At 36.5% G+C, this 13,039-nt stretch overlaps 1 protein-coding gene across 2 annotated transcripts in view; it reads left to right on the top strand.

Moving 5' to 3' along the window:
• Window positions 1–13,039, top strand: part of PHF14 (PHD finger protein 14) — a 158,776-nt gene that overhangs the window by 46,073 nt on the left and 99,664 nt on the right. For both annotated transcript variants that reach the window (XM_027911068.1, XM_027911074.1), the window contains exons 13-14: window positions 526–657; window positions 7,731–7,899. In XM_027911068.1, the coding sequence (XP_027766869.1) occupies window positions 526–657; window positions 7,731–7,899 (301 nt within the window). The remainder of the gene's footprint in view (window positions 1–525; window positions 658–7,730; window positions 7,900–13,039) is intronic.

Consider the following 13,039-nt stretch of genomic DNA (forward strand, 5'->3'; position numbering starts at 1 on the left):
AGTAAGTAAAACTTCAGTTCCAATAAAATAACAATAGAAAGGAAATGTAATTTGCTATGAGTTGTTACATTGCCCAGTATAACAGCAGCACAGACCTGTTTCAGGGTGGTTACCTTAATAAGCATATGATTGTTACAGCTGATAATAGCAGTGTAATTTTATATTTAAGCATTTGATGCTTAAATTTTTTATGAAGTTTTTTCCATTTGCCACTGGTACATTGTTGAAGTTCTGAGTGATTGCTTACTTTTTAGAAGTCCTCAAAAATTTAAACTGAAAGCCATTTGTTTTGTTAACTCTGTTAGGTGCCTTTTATGCTTTACTGTATATGAGTAGAAGCTCCTTAAAAAACCCTCAAAAATTACTCCATAATTACTCCAAAAAATAATTATGCACTTAAGAGATGCATTCAAATTGAAGTTGCCACATATTTGTATTGAAACTGGGGAATGTGCTGGGGTGCATCATTTATTCTTCATGATTTCAAATGTAATTGTAATGCTTTTCTGCTATCTACATTAATAGTTGTGGAATTTGCAAGAAGAACCATGACCAACACCTGTTGCTACTATGTGACACTTGTAAACTCCATTATCATCTTGGTTGCCTGGATCCTCCTCTTACAAGGATGCCAAGGAAGACCAAGAACAGTTACTGGTAAGAATGCAGCTGATGTGTTGTTCTTTGCCATCTCTGTACTTAAAGTGAGATGTTTAGGTGAATAGACTTGCAAATTCTAAGTGGTTTAGACATTGTTTTAATGCACTCTGAACTGAATTGTTTTATTGTCAGGTTAAAAACAAAACAAAACAAAAAAGAAGTAAAGATTCTCTCATTATTGGCCACTATGTAGAAATAGGCTGTAGCTGTCATTTTTTTTAGCTTTTGAGTTTGTTTGTGATTTTTAATGCTGCAGTATAATAGCAGTAGGAAACTATAGGCTAATTTCAGTAAATGAAAAACTTGGTTTTCTGTTTTTCTTAGGATCCAGATATCCAACTCTGTCCAGATCTTCAGGAAAGTACTTGTAAATATTTTAAGATAAAGTTTTAAGTAGTAGATCTGTTTATTGCAATATGGGAAATGTTGGGTTTACTGCTGTCTCTGTGACTCAAATGTGCAGTGCCAAAGCACGTGCATAACTGTACTAGTTGCTGTTACGTTTCCATGAATTAAAGTTCTTTCTGTGCCAGTGGAGCAGAACAAAATCTAAATGGTACAGTGGAGAGACAGTAAGGTGGCAAAGGGGTTGATTTCAGAACTGTCATAAAATTAGCTTGCTGCTGTGTAGTGTTAGCATTCTGCATCTTGAAACTGCTCTGAAATATGTTAGGGGCAGTTATTCAGAAGCAGTTTTTTAATTAGCAAGAAGTTAGTATACAGCATCTCCAGGAGTCATTCATCACCGTGTTTGAACATTAAGGTACCAAATCAGAATAGTATAAGAATTCCTTCTAAAAATACAGAAAAACTATTTCAATAGAAAAAAACTTGGTTTCTGTTTTTCTTCATATATCTGTTTAGTTTTTTTAATTATTTTTTAAAAACTTGCGTAAAACATTTACTTGAGGTGCCTGATTAGTTTTGAAGATAGTGTGCAGAACAAGATGGTCAGTACATGTAATGGGAGACGTCTCTTTTTTTATATCTTAATGGGACAAAACCTGGATGTACTTCATTAAATTTGCTTAGTAAATTGAGATTTCATTTAAAAGATGAAAATCTCAGAAAGATTTTCACCATCGTTAATATTTTGCTGAAATTATTTTTCCTTTAATTATTTAATGTAGTGTGTGATTTTGGACTTTCTGTCTCTTTGGTCAAATTTGTCAAGTAGTTATTTTACATGGAAGCTTCTTTATTTTTTTAATTTTTTAGATAGCTTCTGCATTTGCACAGGAGGTTTGATTTTTGTTCTGCTTTTTAACAAAGTTGAAAAGACTCACTTAAAGCTGTCAGTCCAAAAGATGTAAGACTGTAATTCTCAGTAGGTGTTAAAGGCAGCATAGGTCACGTTAGGCAGTAGAGCACTTTCATTTCAAAGCTCTAACTTACCTTTGTTGTGGATTTCATGCTTCTATTATATCTCAGATCACAAACTTGGCTTTTACTTCTAATTAGCTGAGGCATATTCTGGAGTATGAGATGATAGCAGAAAAATTGAGCTGCATTGATTGCATTCCTTTCATCATTGAACATGCCTTTATGTATTCTTTTCAGGATCAGTAGAGAGCATATAGAACAGACCCTAATCTAAGTTTGAGTTCAGGAGGTTTCCCCCCCACCAACACTGTTTTGAATACAGTTTTTATCTTTTGATTAAGATACGAAGAAAAGTGCAGTTTCTTTTTTTAGATGGGGGCCATTTACTTTTAACATATTTGTATGGGATAAATGGGAACTTAGCAAAAATATAAAAAAAATTGGTAGAGTGGAAAATTCCTTAAAACACTAGGCAGGTTGAAAGACTTTATTTAAAGAGTGGTTAAAAACGTTGACTTTAGTTCTCTTTTAAAATAGTAAGCAGGAAAAAGTTAAAAGTAATTATTTCCTTTTTTTTTTCCTATTCCGTTGTCACTGCTAATAATTTACACATAATTGCTAACTTGAGCCCTTGCAAAAGGTTTGGTGATTAGAGGCATATACTTTACCAATGCTGTGGTATAATTTTATGTAAAAAATGGGAATTTTCAGTTTCTTAGAAATCCTGTTGATTAAACACTAGAATATTATTTTGATTCACATGTTATCGTAATACTTAACCCTATCATTCTTGTTGACAACTTGTGTGTTTTTATGGTCCTGACCATTCTGGATGATCTTAACTGGTACAAAAGCAATGCACAAGTGCTGACAGACAATACACTGAATCAGAATCTAATTAGAAAATATTGACATTTTCATTAGGAAAATGCTTGACAACTACCAACAGCAGCTCTTTCTATTGAAATGAGATTACTGAAAAACAGGGGTAACCTCTGGTAGCGTATGTAATGCTGAAGACTGAGATGAACGAAACAATGACTAACAATTACATTAAATTTGGTGACTTTTTTTTTTGTTTGAAGGCCAAGCTATTTTAGTGGTGACTGCTCTGGGGAGTACTGACCACAATACAGAATGAGCTATAGAGTTCTTGACCAGTACTCTTCATGAACACACATTCAGTATCTGGACATTCATTCATATTCGTGACCTCACTCATTCAGTACTGATCCAGCACTTCTTGAATGTTTTTTCATCTGAGTCATTAGAAAATAATATAAAATTATTAACTTTTATAAGCATGAGCAATGCTACATTGCGTGTAACATATACATTTCTATGTATTTGTCACTTTTCCTAATTGAAGGATGTTTGGGTCATTGCAAATGGCAAATTTTCAGTACCTTTACTGTCTGTAAGATGCTCTTTGAAGCTCTTTGGCAAACTATATTTGGTTCATATATACTGTCTTTTATCTCCAGGTAGAAGCAACCCCTCCCACCCCTAGTACATCATTCAACATGTTTAATTTATAAAGCATAGGTGTCATCTTAAAGTTGTGGTCCATGTTTCTCAAGTTCAGAGCGGTTCAATTCTTTGTAAACATGGCAAGAAGTGATTTGTGACAGAGTATGTTTGTGAGACCTGTTTCTTCCTATTTAAAGACAAGCCACACTCTAACTGTTCAGTTCTCCTTTCTAAACACCATGGACAGAACTGTTTTCTGGAAGCATTGTAGTATATTTGCTAATCACAGAAGATTTCAATTTACTCCTTTCCCAACTCATTACTAGTGAGTTGATGTTTGTGAGATGGGAAGTTGTCTCTGGTACCAATTGTTCTTGCACCAAGTTAGATTGAAAACACAACAAAATCGCACTTCTTCTGTAGGTTGTTAGTGCTTAATCAAAGACTTCTGTATGATTACAACATTTCAAATCAATACTGAGATTTCTTGATGGAACAAACACTTCTGGTAGTTTTAGCAGTAGGCACGTTTTAGAAGTAGGCATATTATTGCTTACTACTGATTTTCTCTGTGTCTAAATTAGGTAAATCCAGACTCAAAGCAAAACAAAACCTGTGTAGAAAAAGTTGAATCTTTGGCACAGTTTCCCCTGTTAATTTGTTTATGGTGCATGCCAATACTTGATAATTTAGAGGTAGTTGAAGATTGTTGGAAGAGTTGTAAAGACACACCTGTGGTGGCAGGTTCTCTGTTTACTGCTTGTCCTTGAAGAGGTGAAATTAAGTGAGCATGACTGTAGCATAGCCAAAAAGAAGTCATATCATAGAATCATAGAATTAACTGGGTTGGAAGAGACCTCCGAGATCATCAAGTCCAACCCTTGATCCAACCCCACTGTGATTACCAGATCATGGCACTCAGTGCCACGTCCAGCCTCGTCTTAAAAACCTCCAGAGACAATGAATCCACCACCTCTCTGGGTAGGCCATTCCAATGCCTCATCACTCTCTCTGTAAAGAACTTCTTTCTAATATCCAACCTAAACCTCCCCTGACAGAGCTTAAACCTCTTGTGCTCTTGTCCCGTGCTGCTTTCTATCAACATATTGGGATTAAACAGCAGAATGGGAAAAAAGTTCTTTAAATTCAAGAACCATGTTGAAATAAACTATAATAGGAGGTGAAAGGAGATTGTTTCCAAGTCAGAGGAGTGTGCGTCTATAATAGCTTTTTTGTGGTCCTGTGGGAGACACCAACCAAACTGCTTTATAGCTGAAGCTTCTCTGCTTTATAATAGGGTTGATGAGATGTGGTTGACTATGATAGTAGAGGCTATTCCAGTCAATCAAGAGGTTGACTGTATGTTCATGTTTATAACTTTCTTTTTCCCCTTATCTTTGGTGTATTCATGAAGTTTTGTTCTGTTACTCACATAACAAGCACCTCCACCCCAGTCATACCGTGATTTGCTAGGTCTTTTCTAGACCTAGCTTTTTCCTAATTTTGATTGCTGTGACACTTGTACCATCTGTTTCAGAGCAGGTGACACCTGTTTCTTGTTCATAAAAATGGAATTTAGGAACTTGCATGCGGTACCTCGTCTTTTGGTTGAGATGTTTCTTGTCTTCCTCAGTAACATAAAGTTAAAATACTTCACTTACTTATTTTTAAATAGGATACTAATGAAACAACAGGACTTTACTGATCTGCATGGTTATTTTCTGTACAACTGTCTGAACATATGGAGACGAAAATCTGAGTAACTTCCTTTGAATAGCACAGAACTAAAGAACAGGAATTATTTAAAACATAGGTGCAGGGTGGTAGATCCAAGAGACTGGGTTCCCAACTCCAGATATGGTTGTGTAACCGTATTGCTAATTTTTTTGTCTTATAAAAATTTGATTTTTAATGCAACTCTTTAGTTGTGGAATGCTTATTTTTTAATTTATGCATAGCACATACTGCTCATCACAGTATTTTTGAACGTTTTTATAGATATTAAAGATTTTTTATAGATACAGATTTTATAGATATTTATAGATATTGCATCTGCATAAGCAGATCATAGTAGGTACTTTCAGTTGTGCTTTCCATTCCATAAATTACTGACATGACTAATGCTGCAGTGTTATGGAGGGCTGTGCACTTGGTGCTTACCAAACAGAAAATCACCTTAAAGCTTTGAGTTGGACAGCTTGAAGACAATGCATCTTATAAAACTAAAGAAATCAAAATAACCTTTAGTTAAGGAGACCCAACATTTTGAGGGAATGTTGCTATTCAAAGCTTCTCTCTCCTGTTACATCATTGGAGAGCTCTTCTCCATAAAATCTTAAAATAGTAGTAGTTTGGTTTGTGTGCCTTTATTTACTTTACAAGTGTATGTGAATACGTATTTGTGCGTGTATATTGACACAAATTTATGTAAACATAAAACTGTAAAAAGTAGCATTTTGTACCTCATATTTTTCTATTGCTTTTATATTCTAGAAGTGTTAACAGGTACTGTGTGTGAACTGGGGCTTGTAAAGAGGAGGAAGAATAGAGTACTATACACCTGTACGCTGGTCCAAAATTGTTTGAAAAGTATATAAATTGACTTCCTTGTGTTTTGATTACTAATAAAACCTCCATACTGTATGAGAGAGGGGAGAAATTGTTAACTTTCTTACAATCTACTCTGTAGTACTTCTGCTCTTCTAGACCAGCAAGTATTATTAGCACTTGCATGTGTCCTATTTACTGCTGACTTAAGTGCTTTTGAGGTAAGAGGTGATGAATCTTTATAACATTACAATGTAGCCACAATTATCTAAATTTTACATATGGAAAAAATGAAGGAGAAAGGTCTTGACTTAGTCAGTGTTATACTGATATGTTACCCAATCCAGGATTAGATCCCCTCTATTTTGCATTGATAGCCACCAGTCTGTCTGGCAGACTGTGGTGACTCCTGTTGTCTTCTGGTGTAGCCTGGAGACATCTGAGATTCTACTGCTTGGATTAGTTTGAAAGAATTAGAAAACATGGAAAGTTGATGGAGTTGACACTGTGTTAGCTCTTACTAATGTTCACAGGAGAACTGATGTTGTTGAACAGGTAAATTTGAAGAAATCGGCTCAGACACAACAGACATATCTGACTTTGTGCTTTTTTTTATGCAGGATGGATATGCCTTCATGTCACAAGTGTGTATTAACATTTAACTTCAAATAATTGAGTACATGGTTTTTGTTTTCCTCCTTCCAAAGCAAATTTGCTCCCTCATCTACATAACTTTAATGTGCTTATCCCTGTTAATGCCACTCAAGAGAACATGTGTTGATATTTTATTTGGTTGGTATATCATTAAGAAAACATGTTGTAATATGAGAACAGTGGTTCAAATGAACTGGGATTCATTTCAAGTGTAATGTGAGAAGTAATTACAAAATTGGCTCCTATCAATGAGTATAATTTTTAAGTTTTCATTAAAATACTGTTAGTGAACATCCACGTGTATGACTTCGCACAAGATGATTTTCTGCAAATAAGAAGAAATCTTGATGAATTCCTATCTTGGTAATTCTGATATGGAGCTTGTTAATAGCATTACTTTAACATCTATTAATTTTTGAAGTCTGATTGTGCTTTTTCAAACTAGGCAATTTTTTCAGTTCAGTATTCAAAGTTTGTTAATTTATGTCGCCATCTTCTATATCTTTAATTGTCTCAACTATTTTTCGGCTTTAAAAGCTGCTCCCTAAGAAAATACATATTAAAATTTATTTTCATAACAAACATGTCTTCTAAATCCCTGCCACTAAAGCATGCTGTCATCAGAATGAATTCAGCAGAATGTCATTGCAAAGATTAACAGTGTGGTCTACTGGAAGTGTCCCTGCCCATGGCAGGGAGATGGGAACTAGATGATCTGTAACATCCCTTCCAATCCAAACCACTGTATAATTCTATGATTAAACTGTGGCAGCAGTTGCAGTAATGAATAGATTACAGATGTGGTAGAATGAAAATGGTGAAGTAGGGTGCATCTTTCTTGAAGATTAATTCCTACTTTCAAAATCTTGGTTTTCAAAGTTAAGTACTGTCAGGAATATAAGAACGTCTTACTTGTTTTTTGCTTGGTTACCTAAAAAGTATGTGTGAGGTGTCCTTCTTGAGGTGTCCATTTGATTTATTGACTTTTGAATTTATCTTAAACCCAAACACTTCAATATATTTCTTTTTCTGCTTTTGTGACTACAGTCTTAAAAAGAAAATCTTGCACTTTGCAGGCAATGCTCAGAGTGTGACCAGGCAGGTAGCAGTGACATGGAGGCTGACATTGCCATGGAAACTTTACCAGATGGGACCAAAAGATCAAGGAGACAGATTAAGGAACCAGTGAAATTTGTTCCTCAGGATGTACCAACAGAACCGAAGAAAATTCCAATCAGAAACACGGTAAATGATGGTGGAGTTGTTATTATGAGGCTCATATTCATAATAATAACATTGTTTCAGATGACTTACGTTGTGGACATTCTGAATTGCAGGATTTCAGTTTGATTGATGTTCTGGTTTTGTTATAAATTCCATTTCCTCTGTTTAATGCTTTATTTGTTGTGTTAAATATATAGTTTTGCTAAAGTAAAAAGCTGGGAAACACACTACTGAACTGAAGAGCTCTACAAGCTTAAGGAAAAAATCAGTTTGCACTTAACCTTTACAGCTCTTCTTCACTGTGGTACTAAGGACACATACTAGGCTAGATTTAAATACATCAAATTGCCAGTTATAACTGTAATTAGTAATTTCCTTATATACAGGCATTCTGCTGACTGACTGCACATTTTGTGTTATCACAAAACCCTGTTATTTCAGTTTGCTTGGCTTCTTAGTCTTACTGGTCATTGTATGTTTTCTTAAACTTTCATGTTGGATAGTTTTGTTGAGAAAAGAAGCAAAAGCTCTTGCTTTCTGTACTGATGAAATATTTAGCATCTTTAGTTTGAAAATAGAACTATTTTATTAGTTACTGTGGTCTTTTCTGTAAAATTTTATTCTCCTACTTGTTTGTAAAACAAGGTTTTTCATGTGTGGTGTGTCACATCACCTGTAAAAAGTACATAAAAATATCAGAGGGCATTTAGGTCCAGTTTAGGGCATGACTAGTGTTCCCATAACTCTTTGGACATCATCCAATATATTTGGTTCATCTTTCAATAAATTTCTTAATATCAGAGATTGTTTAGACCCTCTCATGTTAAGCTTAGACAAACTTCAGCTGTCATGCAGCACAACTTTATTTTCATCATAGAACTTTCCAGACTTCTTATGATTATACTAGGAGATACCATACTTAACTTGTGAGCATACACTGATAGGATTAACCAAGAATATTCCTGATCTAACCTTAAATGTTTGCTTTTATTTTGGGCCACAGCTTTGATTTCCCTAATGGCTTCCCTTTTCTGGTCTATGACTAAGAACAACTTTAGAAATGAGTGAAACCAAACTGATTAATTTAGTTTAAATTATTAGGATTGTGAGTAATCCAAAATTAAAGTTTGAGGAACTTTTTTCTTCCTTCTTCTCACTGAGATAAAGCACCCTTCTTCCTTATGTGTAAGAACACATGGAATCTTGGAGCTGCCTGGGTCAGTTGAACTGACTGTTGCCATGCTGTTGTTCACCCATAAAAAAGACTTATCTGGTGTTCTTGCTTACTGAATCCTTTGCCTCTCATCTCCCCTTTTTCTTCTCTCGCTCTTTTCTCTTTTTATACCTAATGTAGTGGTATTAGGGTGTGAGGATTCATAATTCTGGAAGGATTAAAGAGAACTAAAAGTGTTGCAGGAAAGACAGTCATAGTAGTAATAAACAAAGGAGTGATATAAGGCATTGTTCAGAAATCCTTTGGAAGACAAGATTGGTTTGTTCTAAGGCCTGTGTAACAACTGCCAAGCTTCTGTGCTAGATGGAGAGAAGTCTGATTGCTCTGAAGTGTTCTTCCTGTGCCGTGACACTGTTACGAGCTACATAGGTGCTACACCGGTGATTTGTCACCTCGCATGTTAACATTGTATATCTGCACATATTTATGGTATGTAATGTAGAGATTAACTGACTTTGAGTGGACTAGTGTGTTGGCACTGTTTGGCATTGCACTGTGGAAAAATTACTGCTACCAGTCTGAGAAAGTTTTTGTTCCTTTGCTTGAATTTTTAGTCTCTCTTTCAGTTCTCTCCAGTTCTCTACTTTTCTGCAACATACAGATTTGCAAGATAACATCTTTGCTGCCCTGTTGACAGAGCTACTCTGTCCTTTGACAGGAGCATCAACCACTGACCAGCCTGTTCCCTCCTCCAGCAATTGGTCCTCTTGTGGGTAACTCCCCCAGTTTATACACTGATACGGTGTTCTGTGGTGTGGAAAATCCCTTTGACCAGTTCGGGTCAGCTCTCCCGGCTATGCGCCTTCCCAACTTTTTGTGCAATTCCTCCCTAGCAGAACATAAGACACTGAAAAGTCCTTGACTTGGCTGTGCAAAATATCAGTGTATTATCAGCATTGTTGAGGCCAGATTAGTTCACTTGGTTAGAGTAGGGTTCTAAAAATGCCAAGATCGTGGGTTCAGTCCTCGTATGGACCGTTCACTGGACTTCATGATCCCTGTGGGTCCCTTATAATTCAGAATACTCATAGTAAATCCAAAACCCACCAGCCACTAAGAAGAAAATGAACTCTGTCCCAGCCAAAATCAGGATAGATGGCCAGAAACCCGTGACAATGGAATTATGCTACTGTTCACAGCTTCTGCATGATATTGGAGGCTCTGTTTCCTGCTGTAATTTGGAAGTGTGAGAGAACTAAGACTGAAGCAGGTTATTCAGAGTCAGGACAGTGCTACTCCCTTGTACAAGTCTCTACATTAATTGTGTGCCAGTGCAGTATTTTATATCCTAATGCTGTATAAGCTTTTTAAAAGAACCTTGTGAATACTCTGTAGTGTTTCCATCTATTAGTTTTCAAATATTTCAGAATATATTTATATAGAATCATAGAATCACAGAATGTTCTGAGTTGAAAGAAACCCACAAGGATTATCAAAGTCCAACTCCTGGTCCTGCATAGGACAACTCCAAGAGTCACACTATGTGCCTGAGCATTGTCCAAAAGCTTCCTGAACTCTCTCAGGCTTAGTGCTGTGACCACTTCTCTGTGGAGCCTGTTCCAGTGCCCAACCACCTTCTGAGTGAAGAACCTTTTCTTAATATCCAACTTAAGCCTTCCCTGACACAACTTAAGCCATTCCCTTGGGTTCTGTCACTGGTCACCAGAGAGAAAGAATCTGTGCCAGCCCATCACTTCCCCTCATGAGGAAGCTGTAGACTGCAATGAGGTCTCCCCTCAGTCTCCTCCATGCTGAACAAGCCATTCCTTGAATGTCTTCTCCTCCAGGCCCTTCACCATCTTCATTGCCCTCCTTTGGATGTTCTTTAATAGCTCTAACAGCTTCATACCTTTATTATATTGTGGCATCCAAAACTGCGCACATCACTTGAAGTGAGGCCACCCCAGTGCAGAGCAGAGCAGAACAATCCCCTCCCTCAACTAACTGTTGATGCTGTGCCTGATGCCCCTCAGGACATGGGTTGCCTTCCTGGCTGCCAGGACACTGCTGTCTCATATTCAGATTGCCATCGACTCAGACCGCTTTCCATGGCGCTCCTCTCCAACCTCTTATTTTCCAGTCTGTCTGTACACCCAGGGTTGCCTCATCCAAGGTGCATAATCTGCCACTTGCCCTTGTTAAGCTTAATACAGTTGGTGATTGTGCAAACCTCTCTTTTGTCTAGGTCACTCTGCAGAGCCTCTCTGCTGTTAAGGGAGTCAACGTTTTTGACATAAGTTTGCCAATGTCAAACAAACCTACTTAGTTTACCTTAGAGTCCTGTGTCCAAGTGGTTTATGATGATATCGAAGAGAATTAGGCCTAAGATGGAGCCTTGCAGAACCCCGCTAGTTACCAGTTGTCAATCTGATGCTACCCCTTTTCCTATAACCTAAGGAAATGAAGTTTGACAGGACCTTCCCCTCATCAAGCCATGCTGACTGTGACTGATGACTTTGTTGTCCCTCTGGTGTTTTCCAGTATCTCCCAGAACAACCTTCTTAATTTTACCAGTCATCAAAGTGAGAATGACAGGCCTGTAGATCCTTCTTGCCTTTCTTGAAAACTGGGACAATGTTAGCCAGCTTCCAGTCAGCTGGGACCTCTCCAGATTCCCAGAACCATTCAAACACAATTGAGAGAGGCCTTGTAATGACATCAGCCAGCTCTTTGAGTATTCTGTAATGAATTCCATCAGCTCAAATAGACTTACAGAGATCCAGCTGGAACAGCAGGTCCTGCACAAGTTCGGGGTCGACTGGGAGTTGATCATTTTCACAGCTGAGGTCTTCCAGCTCGGGGCACTGGGACCCCCTTAGCCTGTCATTGGTGTGGAAGAGAGGGGCAAAGAAAGCATTAAACACCTCTGCCTTGTCTCCATCGCTGTTTGTGAGGGATGTCCTTGTCCTGTAATGGGCTGATGTTATTTCTGCAGATGTTTCAAAGAAATGGGAGGACAGAGAGAAGGTCCAGCTGTTTGAACTGCATTGTTTTGGAGAGAGCAACTATCATATTGTACATTAAAACTTAAGTTTACAAGGAGACCTTTCTGACTTTACACTTCCTTAGAAAGACCATATATACAAGGGTAAATTGGAATACATCATAATTTTACTCTCAGCCAGGGTCTGTACAAATTACAAGTGAATGTAAATGAACAAGACATTAGGTCTTTATACTTAGTTCTGTTGTATAATGGCTGTATTTGTGGACAGAATTGAATTGTTTATGCTTTATATATTTCAAGCTCTATATAGCGACCTTTTAGATATTTTTTGCATTTCAATACATAACTCTTTAAGCTAGGTTTTTTAAAAAATCTCTAATCTCTATAATTCCAATTTCACACTTGTATAAGCATCACAAATTATTATTTCTGCTGCTAGTTAATTTCAGAGAAATTAATAGCTGAAGATTAACTAATAGCTAATAGCAGTCAATAGCTAATTGCATAAACCAGAATTCTATTAACAACTTTTTTAAAATTTCTTATAAATCTGAATATGTTTTTTAAAATTGGCTTTTCAAAATTGTCCAATATTTTTATTAGTAGATATTTTTTATTATAAAGATTGAAAGTACACAATAATTGTTTCTTTAGAAGATACTTTAAAGAGAGGCAATAGTGTTTTGCAGCAGTAAGTTGAGAGATTAATGCTTCTGTTCTGCTCACATGTTCAGGTTTTCAGAGTCTTTTGAGGTAATCCATATTATAAAAACTCAGCTTTTAATAAATGTCAACTTCATTTGCTATCCTTAAATTAAAAAAGAATACACAGGTTATTTTTTTTTATTGAGCATGTCATTGCTAAAATAATTTTGTTAGTTTGGTGTCATATTTGTGCAAGATAAGGATTATCCTGTCCTTTGAAAAACATTATCTTGTGTATTTCAGTGAATTTTTTTAAATATCATAAACTCTGCTTT

This window comes from Empidonax traillii, unplaced genomic scaffold (assembly GCF_003031625.1).
Source record: "Empidonax traillii isolate 1590-97213 ecotype Southwest subspecies unplaced genomic scaffold, ASM303162v1 scaffold30:size3273891, whole genome shotgun sequence".
Lineage (NCBI taxonomy): Eukaryota > Metazoa > Chordata > Aves > Passeriformes > Tyrannidae > Empidonax > Empidonax traillii.